This window comes from Mandrillus leucophaeus, unplaced genomic scaffold (assembly GCF_000951045.1).
Source record: "Mandrillus leucophaeus isolate KB7577 unplaced genomic scaffold, Mleu.le_1.0 Scaffold382, whole genome shotgun sequence".
NCBI lineage: Eukaryota > Metazoa > Chordata > Mammalia > Primates > Cercopithecidae > Mandrillus > Mandrillus leucophaeus.
The window spans coordinates 2,143,361-2,157,867 of record NW_012104054.1 but is presented as its reverse complement, the minus strand read 5'-3'; the positions used below and the strand labels follow the sequence as shown (position 1 = coordinate 2,157,867).

General features: G+C 39.1%; 1 protein-coding gene across 2 annotated transcripts in view; it reads left to right on the top strand.

Moving 5' to 3' along the window:
• The window catches only part of CEP97 (centrosomal protein 97kDa), a 42,675-nt gene extending 29,257 nt beyond the window's left edge, over positions 1 to 13,418 (top strand). Inside the window, exons 7-11 of one of the 2 annotated variants that reach the window (XM_011990776.1) lie at positions 956 to 1,120; positions 2,520 to 2,653; positions 3,266 to 3,878; positions 8,189 to 8,264; positions 10,552 to 13,418. In XM_011990776.1, the coding sequence (XP_011846166.1) occupies positions 956 to 1,120; positions 2,520 to 2,653; positions 3,266 to 3,878; positions 8,189 to 8,264; positions 10,552 to 11,256 (1,693 nt within the window). In that variant the 3' untranslated portion in view covers positions 11,257 to 13,418. Of the gene's footprint in view, positions 1 to 955; positions 1,121 to 2,519; positions 2,654 to 3,088; positions 3,879 to 8,188; positions 8,265 to 10,551 lie in introns of both variants that reach the window. The other variant, XM_011990774.1, reaches the window with a different exon arrangement.
• Positions 13,419 to 14,507: the final 1,089 nt, after the last annotated feature.

Here is a 14,507-nt window from a genome sequence, read left to right as displayed (position 1 = left end):
TCCGTGTGTCCTTTGACATGTTCCTCTCTCCTGTATTTTCTGTAAATTGGATATGGATGTTTGCTCAGATTCAGGTTTTTTTTTTTTTTTTTTTTGAGGGGAGGACTATAAGGTTGGTGCAAAAGTGATTGGAGTTTTTACTTAGTGGGTTCTGTTGGGAGGCATACAGGGTCTAGTTTTCTCTTGTGTTATTAGTAGCTATTAATGATCAATGCCTAAATCTGCTAATTCATTAAGGGTTGCAAAATGGTGACATTCTATCATTCTTTTTTTTATTAGTTGGAATACTATGAAGTAACTATCTGGTTACGCATTGGCATAGTTTGTGTAGGAAAGATAGAATTAATAAAGAGTTGGTGGTTCACTAGTATCCTCTAACTGTGACCAGTTCACTTTTGTTTGTTTTTTTGTCTTTTTGGTTTTTTTTAGAGATGAGGGTCTTGCTATGTTGCCCAGGCTAGAGTGCAGTGACTGTTGAAAGGTATGATTATAGAGCACTATAGCTTCAGACACCTGACCTCAAGTGATCCTCCCACCCCAACCTCCTGAGTAGCTGAGATTACACATGCCACCATGCCCGGCTAGTTGTTTTTTTCTTTTAACTGTCATTATGAACTAATGGATTTAAATGCAGTGCATCTATTTAGTCATTTCAGTGTGACAGAGTGAATGGAGAGAATACTCATTGCTTCCTTGAAAATGATTTAAAAATATTTGGGACCATTAGTCCAAGCTCAATGGAAGTGCCCCTAAGCAAGAAAAAGGGTTTAAAACATTGTTAGAATGAGGAATATGAGTCAGAATGGTAGATTTAAAAAAAATCGAGTGAACTTTATTTATGAAAAACATCCAGTGGTGTTATAAAGGTAAGTTAAGAAGGAGGATCATTGTTGCCTGACAATGTATATTGACTATTCTCATGCCCTCTCCTCTTCTTTATGTTCCTCAATTCCAGCTTGAAAGCTGAATGGCTCTATAGTCAAGGCAAAGGGAGAGCATATCGGCCTGGCCAGCACATCCAGCTTGTCCAATATCTGGCTACAGTCTGCCCCCTCACTTCTACACTAGGTCTTCAAACTGCAGAGGATGCCAAACTAGAGAAGATTCTGAGCAAACAGAGGTGAACACGTTTATTTCTAACAACTGATGAATTCACAAGTTAAAATACCTCTGAGTCTTTGCTATGGTGATAGTAAGCCTGAGGCAAGTGCTGTGGTCCACATTTCTGGACACTCAGTCCCCTTGTCACTGCAGCAATTTCTGTAGGGAAGCTGAATCATGCACTGCAAACAGCCAAACAATCTGGCATGGGGGAATACAGGGTTTTTATGTTTGTTTTTTGTTTTAAAGACAGAGTCTTGGTCTCTTGGTCTGTGAGTAAAGCAGCGCAAAGATAGGTCACTGCAGCTGCAACTACACGTACATGCAACCGTGCTTGGCTAATTTTTTGTAGAGATGAGGTCTCACTTTGTTCCTCAGGCTGATTTTAAACTCTTGGCTTCAAGCAGTTCTCCTGCTTCAGCTTCCTAAAGTGCTAGGATTACAGGTATGAGCTACTATACCAGGAAATGGGATGGGATTTTTAAAAAATATATTTGTTCTTTTTTTTTTTTTTTTCTTAAGACATAGTGTCGCTCTGTTGCCCAGGCTGGAGTGCTGTGGTGTGATCTCGGCTCACTGCAACCTCCACCTCCCGGTTCAAACGATTATTGTGTCTCAGCCTTCTTAATAGCTGGGATTACAGGCATGTGCCACCACACCTAGCTAATTTCTAATTTTTTGTAGAGGTGAGGTTTCGCTTTGTTCCTCAGGCTGATTTTAAACTCTTGGCTTCAAGCAGTTCTCCTGCTTCAGCTTCCTAAAGTGCTAGGATTACAGGTATGAGCTACTATACCAGGAAACGGGATGGGATTTTTAAAAAATATATTTGTTCTTTTTTTTTTTTTTTTCTTAAGACATAGTGTCGCTCTGTTGCCCAGGCTGGAGTGCTGTGGTGTGATCTCAGCTCACTGCAAGCTCCGCCTCCCGGGTTCACGCCATTCTCCTGCCTCAGCCTCCCGAGTAGCTGGGACTACAGGCGCCCGCCACCTCGCCCGGCTAGTTTTTTGTATTTTTTAGTAGAGACGGGGTTTCATCATGTTAGCCAGGATGGTCTCGATCTCCTGACCTCGTTATCCACCGGTCTCGGCCTCCCAAAGTGCTGGGATTACAGGCTTGAGCCACCGCGCCCGGCCAGAAGCATTTAATATTTACTTTCTTTATCAGAGATCCTGCCTTTAAATGTTTTTGTATGTGTATATGTGTGCATAGGAGGGTATCTGTCTTTGCAATTACAAAATAAGTTTCTTAACCTTCTCTATGCAGTGCTTTCAAATGAGGATTTATAATTTGGCAGTAATTAAAAGTACCTACTTTGAGAACTTGTAAACTTCTGCCTTTTTGACATTGTTACTTAGGAAGCAGAAAATCTTTCTTTTTTTGGTTTGTGTTAAATCAGAACAGATGTTATTGATTTTTAGGTTTCACCAGAGGCAGTTGATGAACCAAAGCCAAAATGAAGAGTTGTCTCCTCTTGTTCCTGTTGAAACAAGGGCATCCCTTATTCCTGAGCATTCAAGCCCTGTTCAGGATTGCCAGATATCCCAGGAAAGTGGTAAGAAAGTAATTTATCTCTGATCCCTTTTCTCCAAGTTGTTTAATTTTCCTGGCATCATAAAGCAGAAAAAGGTGCATATTTTCATAATTTTTTGTTAGTTTGCTAACTTCAGTAATCATTTAGATCTTATACATATCTATGTATATACACACCTATATATGTATGTATATTATAGCTGCTATATTTCTAATTTTAAGAAACATTTCAAGGACTGCTACCTTTTGTATAGACCTGATGCTTTGATGAATATTCTAATTATCACAAGAATTCATTTTCTTAAAAATGTTTGGTTTGATGTTTTAGGCATATTGGAAGAAATCACTGGGGATTTTTTCGCATTTTACTCTATTTCAAGGAATAGATTTCATTAAAGGGACATAACTAAAATGTAAATATTTAGTGGTTTAAATGATACTCTGTTGATTCTTCTAGAACCCGTCATTCAAGTCAATTCTTGGGTTGGGATAAGCAGTAATGATGATCAGTTATTTGCGGTTAAGAATAATTTTCCAGCCTCTGTACATACTACAAGATATTCTCGAAATGATCTGCACCTGGAAGACATACAGACAGATGAGGACAAGTTAAACTGTAGTCTTCTCTCTTCAGAGTCTACTTTTATGCCAGTTGCATCAGGACTATCGCCACTATCGCCTACAGTTGAGCTGAGACTGCAGGGCATTAACTTGGGCCTAGAAGATGATGGTGTTGCAGATGAATCTGTGAAAGGGCTGGAAAGCCAGGTGTTGGATAAGGAAGAGGAAAAGCCTTTATGGGCTGCAAATGAGAATTCTGTTCCAATGATGAGAAGTGAAATCAATACAGAGGTAAATGAGAAAGCTGGACTATTACCTTGTTCTGAGCCAACAATAATCAGCGCTATCTTGAAGGATGATAACCACAGTCTTACATTTTTTCCTGAGTCAGCTGGACAGAAACAACCAGACATAAAGAAACCAGAAAATACACAACCAGAAAATAAAGAAACCATATCTCAAGCAACTTCAGAGAAAGTTCCCATGATTTTAACCCAGAGATCTGTTGTTTTGGGACAAGACAAAGTTGCCCTTCAGAAATTAAATGATGCAGCCACCAAGCTTCAGGCCTGTTGGCGGGGATTTTATGCCAGGAACTACAACCCTCAAGCCAAAGATGTGCGTTACGAAATCCGGCTACGCAGAATGCAAGAGCACATTGTCTGCTTAACTGATGAAATAAGGAGGTGGGTCAGAAGTCCTTTCGATGTACTGTTTTGCTGGTTTGAGGGTGTTAGATTCTTACAGTTGATTCAGAACACTGTGCGTCTGTGATTATAACACTTTTCATACCATGTAGCCACTGTTGGTTTGGTTGTCTCCTACAGTGTACTGAAAGCATCTGGAGAGCAGAGACCATCTGTTCTGTCTGCTGCATCTCCATCCCCAGCAAAGGACTTGATACATAGATGCAGTGTAGTGGTAAATGTTCAATGAACGTGAGCTTTATAGGGATCTGTAATTCTAAACATAGAAAGGTACAGAAAACATTGAAAAACTAAGTATAAAAATGAGAAAATGATGAAGTCTACATGGAATTCAGTACATGACATAAAAATTAATAGCAGGGATTCAGAAGGGGCTAAAATTCTATAGGACTACAATAGGATTATTCCTTAATCCCATGGCTCATATGTTTTACTGACTGCTAACCCAGGAAAGTTAGGATTTCATTAATATTGCGACTAGTAATATTTATTGGTATTATCAGGTAGAAGAGGAAGAGGCAGCAAAGGATACTGAGAAAGGGCAGCCAGAGTGGTAGGAAAACTAGGAGAGTTCCACCTTCAACAGGAGAAACTGTTTCAGGAGAGATCGGAGGTGCCATAGAGAGGACACAGGCATTAGACTTGGCAGTTGGAGACTATTGGTGACTGTATTGGTGATTCTCCAGACTATCCTCAGGTTGGGTGATTTGCTAAAAGGACTCACAGAACTTGGGAAAATATTATTCTGTTCGTCATTATAGTTCGTTACAGCAAAAGGATACAGATTAGAACCAGTAAAGAAAAAAGGTGCCTAGGGCAGAGTCCAGGAGAGATGAGGTGCAAGCTTCCAGTTGTTCTCTCCCAGTGTTGTACAGACAGGGCTTAATTCTCTCAGCAATGATGTATGATAACACATATGAAGTATTGCCAACTGGCAAAAGTTACCTCATCTTTGATGTCCAGGGTTTTTATTGTGGGCCAATCACATAGGTAATGAGTACCCATGTAACTGATCTTAACTATTTAGACCTCAGGCCACTTAGAGGTCACACTGATAACTCCGTGGCTCAGGACCCCAGGTGAACACAACAGATGTTGACTAGAAATCATTGATTGCCTAAACTACCTAATGTGGACCAAGACCCCAGGTGTATAAAGATATTCTGTTTCAGTCAGGATATTCCAAGGGCTTGGAGATCATCTCCCAGGAGTCAGTCAAGGACCAGTCTTCTTATCTTTGCAATGTACAGTGTTTGAACATCCCAGTCCTGCTGAGTTAACTCTTTACTGCACAATGACCTTCCCAAGAGCAGCTTCAGTGGTGTAGGGGGATGAAGGCCATTTTGGAATGGGTTGAATAGTGAATAAGAGGTAAAGAGTTTGAAGGATGAGTGTAGCCAATTCTTGGAAAGAGTTGTTTTGAGGAAAACATGAAAAAAGAGAGTTAAGTGGTATCTGGAGGAGAAATCTAGATTAAAGGAACATACTCTTTTGGAGATGAGAGATACAGAGTGTGTTCATGTGTTGATGGAATGAATAAATAAGGAGGGAAAAACTGATGGTGCAGAAAAAAAAAAGAGGAAGAGCAGGATTGCAGTTTTTTTTTTTTTTTGAGACAGAGTCTGCTCTGTACCTAGGCTGAAGTGCAGTGGCGCCATTTCGGCTCACTGCAAGCTCCGCCTCCCAGGTTCAGGGCATTCTCCTGCCTCAGCCTTCAGAGTAGCTGGGACTACAGGCGCCTGCCACCACACCCAGCTAATTTTGTGTATTTTTAGTAGAGATGGGGTTTCACTGTGTTAGCCAGGATGGTTTTGATCTCCTGACCTTGTGATCCACCCGCCTTGGCCTCCCAAACTGCTGGGATTACAGGCACGAGCCACCGCACCCGGCCAGGATTGCAGTTCTTGAGAAGGTAAGAGAGGAAGAAATGCACTGTTGAAGTAGAGGAAGTGGCCTCAGATGGGAGCAGGAGCAGGTAAGGTGGTAGGTTTGATGGTGGGAGATGGGAAAAAGTCCTGTCTGCTGCTGCTGCTGCTTTTTCAATAATGTATAAGATGTGGTCAGCACCTGAAAATGAGGAGGGGGTGAAGGAGGTGTAAGGAAAGAAGTATGGGGTGTGAGGTAGTCATCTTAAGGATGACCTTATGAGGAAAATGGAGGAGGGTTGCTGGACGATGTGAGAAAATGCTTAAAAGTGTAAAATAATAGGTCAGGTTGTATGATTTTCATCGGCAATTCTTAGCTGTTCTGTTCTGATTCAGGTGTGGTTAATTTGGTTCAGCCAGGAATGATTTTTTTCCTAGGTGATATTGTAGAGAGAGCGGGGGAAGGGCAAGAGAGCTGAAGATATTTGAGAGGGAGTAATAATGGTAGATCTTACATTTTATATTTTTTTGAGACAGGGTCTTGCCCTGTCGCTGAGGCTGGAGTGTAGAGGCATGATCATAGCTCACTATAACCTTGAACTCCTGGGTTCAAGTGATTCTCCCACTTCAGGCTCCCAAGTAGCTGGGACTATAGGCGTGCACCACCATGCCCAGCTAATTAAAAATATATTTTTTTAAAGAAATGAAGTCTGTGTTGCCCAGGCTGGTCTTGAACTCCTGGCCTCAAGCAATCCTCCTGCCTCAGCCTCCTAAAGTTCTGGGATTACAGGTGTGAGTCACCTTGCTGGCTGGAATTTTTTTTTTTTTTTTTTTTTTTTAAGATGGAGTCTCGCTCTTGTCACCTAGGCTGGAGTGCAATGGCGCAATCTCGGCTCATTGCAACCTCTGCCTCCCGGGTTCAAGTAATCCTCCTGCCTCAGCCTCCCGAGTAGGTGGGATTACAGGAACCCACCACATGCCCAGCTAATTTTTTTTTTTTTCATTTTCAGTACAGATAGGGTTTCACTATGTAGGCCAGGCTGGTCTCAAATTCCTGACCTCAGGTGATCCGCGTGCCTTGGCCTCCCAAAGTGCTGGGATTACAGGCGTGAGCCACTGTGCCCAGCCTGGCTGGAATTTTAAATGAGGTAAAAGGGAACTGAGGGCAGGAGGGAAGGATCATTGGACTGGAGGATTGTTGCAGTAGGGTATAATAGCAAGTGAACTGGGAAGATAGGAAGTAGTGGTTGGTGTTGGGTGCTTAGAACCATTTCTGAAAGTGGTGTAGTCAAAATGATTTGGTCTAGGGTGAGACTATGAGAATGGGTGACTAACATTATTGTTAGAGCATCCATGTGAATGTTGAGTTCTCCAAAAATTATGACAGGTATGGGGCAAAGAGAAAGCCTGGTGCTGAGACTTCAGTGAACGGGAGCAGATTCTGGTGGGAGGTCAGTACTTGACAAAGAATTTTGGGAAATTTAGCAGGATGGCAGGAGTTAAAGGAGGGAGATGAAGAATCATTTGAAAACAACAGTGAGAAGCAATCTTTCAACCCTGATGTGTGAGAGGGAAAAATAGCTTCTACTTCAGAGGGCTATAGTGCTCTCAGAAGTGGGTCTGCTTTGGACAAGGAAAAGTTCAGAGAGAGATGCAGTATATAAGGGATTTTGCTGATTATAATTCAGGAGTCCTAGATAGATGGCACAGGAGAAAGGCTTGGGGGGGTAGAGAAAGTGGAGAATTGGGTCAGAGGTGTGGAACAAAATGGTGTTGACAGTTTGGGTGATAATGGATCACTAAAGGAGGAGTCTTAGGTTGGTGATAGGCCTGAGTATGGAGACAACAGCAGTGAGCCCAGAGCTAAGACTTTAATGAATGAGGAATAATGGATGGGAGGTCTCTTATTAGCAGGGAGTAGGTCAGAGACTTGGGCAAACAGAATAGTGAAGTTTGATGGGATTAGTCTTTAGGAGAGGGTGTTTCAAGCTGCGATCATGAATACTTAAGTGTGACCCTTAATTGTTTTGGAGGCTTTGGATAGCCACTCCTTTTTTGCACTCTCTGTTGCTTCGGTTTGTTTGGCTGAGAAACTGAAGCCAGACAAAGAGCCATTTAACATTTTATTACTGGAAATACTTTGTAGAACTAATACCTGTATTTCAGTCATATCTAATTTGGCTTCTACTTTGAGTCACAGTTCAAAATTAAAGTTTATAATGTCACTTATAAAACTGTTACATTTTGATTCTGAGTTTAAAAAAATAAAAATAACATAAGGTTTTAATTTAGATATTCTGAAAGTGGGAAAGACAACTATTAGATTATTAATCTCTTTGCAATGCGTGTGTTTATTAGTTGTAACAGGAAGTATGAGTCAAAGCACCCTTCCTGATGTCAATAATGTGTTTTGAATTATTGTAGATTACGAAAAGAAAGAGATGAAGAACGTATTAAAAAATTTGTACAAGAAGAAGCTTTCAGATTCCTTTGGAACCAGGTAAACTCCCTCCTGACTTACCTCATATGTGATCAAATAAAAATTGTATATTCATTGAGATAATCGTAGAGTACTCAGGTGTATTAAGCACTCTTGTTCAAGGTTAAGGGTATGGCTTGTGTTCTTTGCCACTAACTCTGAACTAGGACAGTGAATTTTGTTGCATTTTATTTAATCTGAAGAAAAATATTCTGACAGTTTTGACAAGAAAAATAAAATAGTATAAAGCAGGAGGAAAGTGGCTTAATTGAAGGCTGTTAGAGTTTTCCAGTAGATACAACATCCCCAATTTGAAGTTTCATGTAGCTGTTGATCTGTCTTTTGGGAATATTTGAATGAATGATGATTAAGATGGTATATGGCTACAATATGCACATCCTAAAAAGTATACATAACTGTATAGGAGAGTATTTGAATCCTATAATAGCATATTTTAGGGATAATTTAGGCAGTTGGTTTTACTAGCATTGTATCACATCAAATACTTCTTGATGATAATTTCTTGAAAATATTTTAATACAATTTTCATTTCTTCTCTTTTATAGAAATTGGGTCTTGCTATATTGCCCAGGCTGGTCTCAAACTTCTGGGCTCAAGCAATGTTCCTCCTCAGCCTCCTAAAGTGAGCCACATCACCTGGCCAAATTTGTTATAATAGGATTTGACCTATAAAATGAAAACATAATTATTGATTTGTAAGGTTTTGTAGTTACCAACAATAGAGGAATGGTTAAATTATAGAGTAATAATACTGTGGAATACGATGGAACAGTTAAAAAGAATAAGGTAATAGTATTGACCGACATGGAAAGATCTCCAAAATAATACTGTTTAGTAAAAAAAACAGCACTAGCGCATTACAACCTTGAACTCCCCAAGTGATCCTTCTGCTGCAGCCTCCCAAGCAGCTGGGACTACAGGCACAGACCAGTGTGCTCAGCTTCCCTGTGTATTTGAAAATACTACCTAGAAAAAAGTATGGAAGGCTATGCATCAAGTTGCTATCAGTAATTACCTTGGAGGGGGATCAAAGGGAAACTAAAAACTGTACATATTGCTTTCCTGTTTGCAGTTTTTACGGTAAAATTTTGGAATTTTTGTTATACTTTAGAAATGTAGAGGTCATATTATCAATAATTTGGTATATTTTTAGGTATTTTAGAAAGTTGCATATACTGTATTGTTAGATAATACTTAAAAACTCTAATCTCTACCTGGGTATCTAAAATGAGACTTATTTTACAGGGATCTACTTATATCAAGGGCTCTAACCTGTCTTATTGAATAGATGTCATTATATCTTGAATACATTATTGACCCCTTAGTCAGCTAGACATGTACTGTTGTGCATTATTGACCCCTTAGTCAGCTAGACATGTACTGTTGTGCTTCTGGCTGTTTTTCTAATAGAAGCAAGGGAATTGGTTTGGCCCATCCCCACTCCTGGTGAAGGCGTTTTGCTACCAGGGACATGTACCATTTGTGCCAGTCTGGTTTTAGACTTGGGATGCTATGGAAAAGATAAAGGGAGTCAGCAGTTTCTGGCTCCAGTTCTACCATTTGCCAACTTCATGACTGCTGGAGAAAAGAGCTCAAAGGAAAATTGTAAAATAGACAGGTGGGGTGCAGTGGCTTGTGCCCGTAATCCCAGCACTTGGGAGGCCAAGGCAGGAGGATTGCTTGAGCCCAGGAGTTCAAGACTATCCTGGACAACAAAGTGAGACCCCATCTCTACAAAAAGATTTTTTAAAATTAGCCAGATGAATGGACACAGTGGCTCACGCCTATAATCCCAGCACTCTGGGAAGCCGAGGTGGGTGGACCACCTGAGGTCAGGAGTTTGAGACCAGCCTGACCAACATGGGGAAACCTTGTCTCTACTAAAAATAGAAAATTAGCCACGTGTGGTGGTGGGCGCCTGTAATCCCAGCTACTTGGGAAGCTGAGGCAGGAGAATTGCTCGAACCTGAGAGGCGGAGGTTGCAGTGAGCCGATATTGCGCCATTGCACTCCAGCCTGGGTAACAAGAGCGAAACTCCATCTCAAAAAAAAAAAAAAAAAAAGGGAAAACAAATAGCCAGACATGGTGGTGGGCACCTGGAGTCCTAGCTGCTTAGGAGGCAGAGGTGGGGTGGGAGGATCACTTGAGCCCAGGAGGTTGATGCTGCAGTGAGCTGTGATTGTGCCACTGCACTCCAGCCTGGGTGACAGAGCGAGACTCTGTCTCAAAAACAAACAAAAAAGACACTTTTTATTTTATAATACAACTGTATTCTCTGGTTTATAGGTAAGGTCTCTACAGGTTTGGCAACAGACAGTGGACCAGCGTCTAAGTTCCTGGCATACTGATGTTCCTCCTATATCAAGTACTCTTGTGTCATCGAAACCTCCATTATTTACCCAAAGCCAGGAGTCCTCTTCTGATCAAAATGCTGATTGGTTCATTGCTTCTGATGTAGCTCCTCAAGATAAATCATTACCAGAATTTCCAGACTCTGGTTTTCATTCCTCTCTAACAGAACAAGTTCATTCTTTTCAGGATTCATTGGATTTTGAGAAAAGTTCCACAGAAGGCAGTGAAAGCTCCATAATGGGGAATTCCATTGACACAGTGAGATATGGCAAAGAATCAGATTTAGGGGATGTTAGTGAGGAACATGGTGAATGGAATAAGGAAAGCTCAAATAATGAGCAGGACAGTAGTCTGCTTGAACAGTATTTAACTTCAGTTCAACAGCTGGAAGATGCTGATGAGAGGACCAGTTTTGATAGAGAGACAAGAGATAGTAAACTTCACATTGCTTGTTTCCCAGTACAGTTAGATACCTTGTCTGACGGTGCTTCTGTAGATGAGAGTCATGGCATATCTCCTCCTTTGCAAGGTGAAATTAGCCAGACACAAGAGAATTCTAAATTAAATGCAGAAGTTCAAGGGCAGCAGCCAGAATGTGATTCTGCGTTTCAGCTATTGCATGTTGGTGTTACTGTGTAGCATGTTGTGGTCTTTTGGGAAGCAGATACCCACTTAACTTTTCTTAAAAATACTTTCAGTTGCCTTTTTTTTTTTGGAGGGGAGTACTCCCTACCCCTAATTTTGTTACTATTTATATAGAATTTGTATTCATGGCTCATATTTTTCAGATTCTAGATATTGAGCTGAGTTTTCATTTTGATTTTGTTAGTTTTTTACTTAGCTGTAAGGTACCAAACTACTTATATTGACAGCTATATGCACTTTATTTCTTAACTGAATTACATCAACAATGTTCCTGTTTCTTTCATGTACTCATTTACTTTCAAAAATAAGCTAGCATATATTAAAGAAAATAGAAAAAAATACCTTAAATATATAAATAAGAGAATTTTGGCTCTTCTGTGTCTGAGAAAATTAATTATATAGTAGGGAATGAAATTTGATAAAGCAAATATAAATGAGAAATATGAGGATTGTGAACTATTGAAATTTGCCAGTCTCCCTGGTGTAAAATGTTTTTGTAAAGCCTTTTTCCCTCCTTTTGGAGTCAAGGAAAGCCTTTCTATAAGTAAATTAAGAAAAGGTAGGATTATAAGATTTCTCAATGGGAATGATTAAATTGTCTCGTGGAAAACTTCAGTTAATGTCATGCATCAGTTTTAACATATGAAGTAAAGTGTTCTATCCAGAATTAAAGTCAAGTTTACTTACGCAACATAAGAATATTTCACTTAGATATGAAGAAAGGAAACACTAGTCTCCATTCACTTGAGATACTGTCATGGCAAATATTTATCCTTTCGTTAAGTGCTTTTTCACCCTATAGATAAGCATTTATGTGCCAATATGTTGTCAGAAATTAATGTATGTTCATCTCCTCTGTTCCTGCTTATATTATGTATTTCAACAGAAGGTCTACGGCCATTCACTTCAATTTTGACCTCTGTCCCATAGAGAAGAAAATTTAAAGTAATACTAATGGTCGAATATGAATGACTTTTTAGGAACTGCTTTTTGTCTAACCTGAAAAAGTGCCACATTTGGAAGACAATTTAATGATGGTGAAGAAATAATAAACCTCCCTTTACTTGTTAAAAGGGATATATATGTCTGCAATAAGGGAGAAATAAGATTTGTGTTTGAATATTGTAGGTAGATGCATTTGTAATTAAGGATAATATCATTGAACAATATGTATTTGGTTTCCCTCAACGTATAGATATGCAGCTATTTAAAACTATGGCAGTACTTAAGTGTTCTCTAAATTTAGGTGCTAAATATCTATTAATTATTCTGTTGTAGTCGTTAGGTGCCCTTCTTTGAAGTTATATAAAATAAAAGCATCTGATCCTTCAAGGATAAAGTTGAGGATTACATGGTACGTGGCATTTGTTGTTGTTGTTTTTTAAAGAGATGGAGTCTGGCTCTGTTGGTGCAGTGCCATGATCATAGTTCACTATAACCTCGAACTCCTGGCCCAAGTGATCCTCCCACTTCAGCCTCCTGAGTATCTGGGATTATAAGCAGGAGCCACTGCTCCCAGCTCATGGTATTTGTTGATAGTCATAACATTTTTCCTGTATGGTAAGATGTATTTTTCTCAGTTTATAAATGCGTAGCACTCAGGTTGAGACGACTTGGATTTTATTCTTAGAAATCCAGAATCCCTTGAAAAGGAAATATTTTCTGTTTCTTATAAATAAAACAATAATCTTACTTTCAGAAGGATTTTCCTTAGTGAAACGTGTAACACTGAATGCATGTTAAATAAAAATGGAATTTCTAACTTTTTTTCAACAGTGCTAATTATCTTTTCAGAATGATTTTGAATGTCTTTTAAAATATACCCTATTTTTCTATTTTACAGTTAAGTGCCTCACTTGCTGTCCATAGTTACACAAAGAAAAACCAACCTGCACTGCACTAGTACCAAAATACTACTTTATACATTAGTTTTTCATAAAAGCTGCTGGAATGTCATGATTCAGTATTACCTAAATAGGTTTCTACTAAAATCCTCTCCCTCCTGTCTTCTTTTAAGTAATGGCGTAACATAACTAAATTCATTTGATCATCAGCACTTGTTAGCAGGATTTCATTTTTTACCTTTGCCTTGTTTCTCTAGCCCATAAAGAGTACTCAGCATACTTTCATTAACAATTTGGCAGAATATGATAATTATCAATATTCTGTTCTTCGTCTGTGTTTTATTTAACTTTTACTAGTGTTTAGAAGTGCAAGAATATTAAATAGCCCCTTCCTTAACTGTACATATTATCTTGAATGTAGATAAAATGAAAATATTGTAAATTAGAATGTAGGAAAACTGGCATAGACTTAATATATTTTAATGGGTTTACGTTATACTTTAAAAGTAATTTATATAATTAAGATATTTGGTTTTAACCCTATGGGCTATTCTTTGGTCTGGCTGAAGAGGGACTGGGTCTAGTAAGGTTTGGAAAGTTGAGCTTTGAACATGGTCTTTGTGTTTTTTTCCTAACGAGGAGAGGTTTAGTTCAGCTGTGCTATTTTAGTACACATCAGTTCTCTTGATTTATGGAAGACTCAGTTTATCAATTAAGAATTCCTGCAGAAGCACAGAATCATACTGTGTAAGAGTTGGAAGGAAGCTTAAGAATTTCTGTTCGAATCTCTTTGTTTCAAAGATGAAACTAAAGCACAGCATGTTAAATGACTTGTCTAAGTTATAGCTAGTTAGTAGCAAATGAACTGAAAACCTATATGCTACTGTAGTCCAAACTTTTATTATGTTCTCTTAATCTTTACATTTAGTGAGTCAGTACGGAAATCTCTGCATATTTCTCATTCTCTTTGAAAGAGGGAAAAAAACTTCTAAGAGAGCTACAACTCTATCACTCATGACAGAGTTGCTTGTAGAAAATAACTAATTCCTTCAGAACCCTGAGTGAATTTTCTTCAAGAAACGTGACTTGATTAAAATGATTTCAAAAGAGCAATAGTGGAAATTAAAGTTTTAGAAAAGAGACTGGGTGTGGTGGTTGACGACTGTAATCCCAGCGCTTTGGGAGGCCGAGGCCGAAGGATCACTTGAGACCAGGAGTTCAAGACCAGCCTGGACAACATAGCAAGACCCACCTCTCTACAAAAAAAATTTTTTTCTGAAAAGAATAATTACATTTTAGAGTCCATTTATTTGATGACAGGCAGTATGACAGGTTGCTGAGGGATATAAAATTTTCTAGAGAAATGCTGAGTTTGATGACATTTTATCTTCCGTTTTGTAG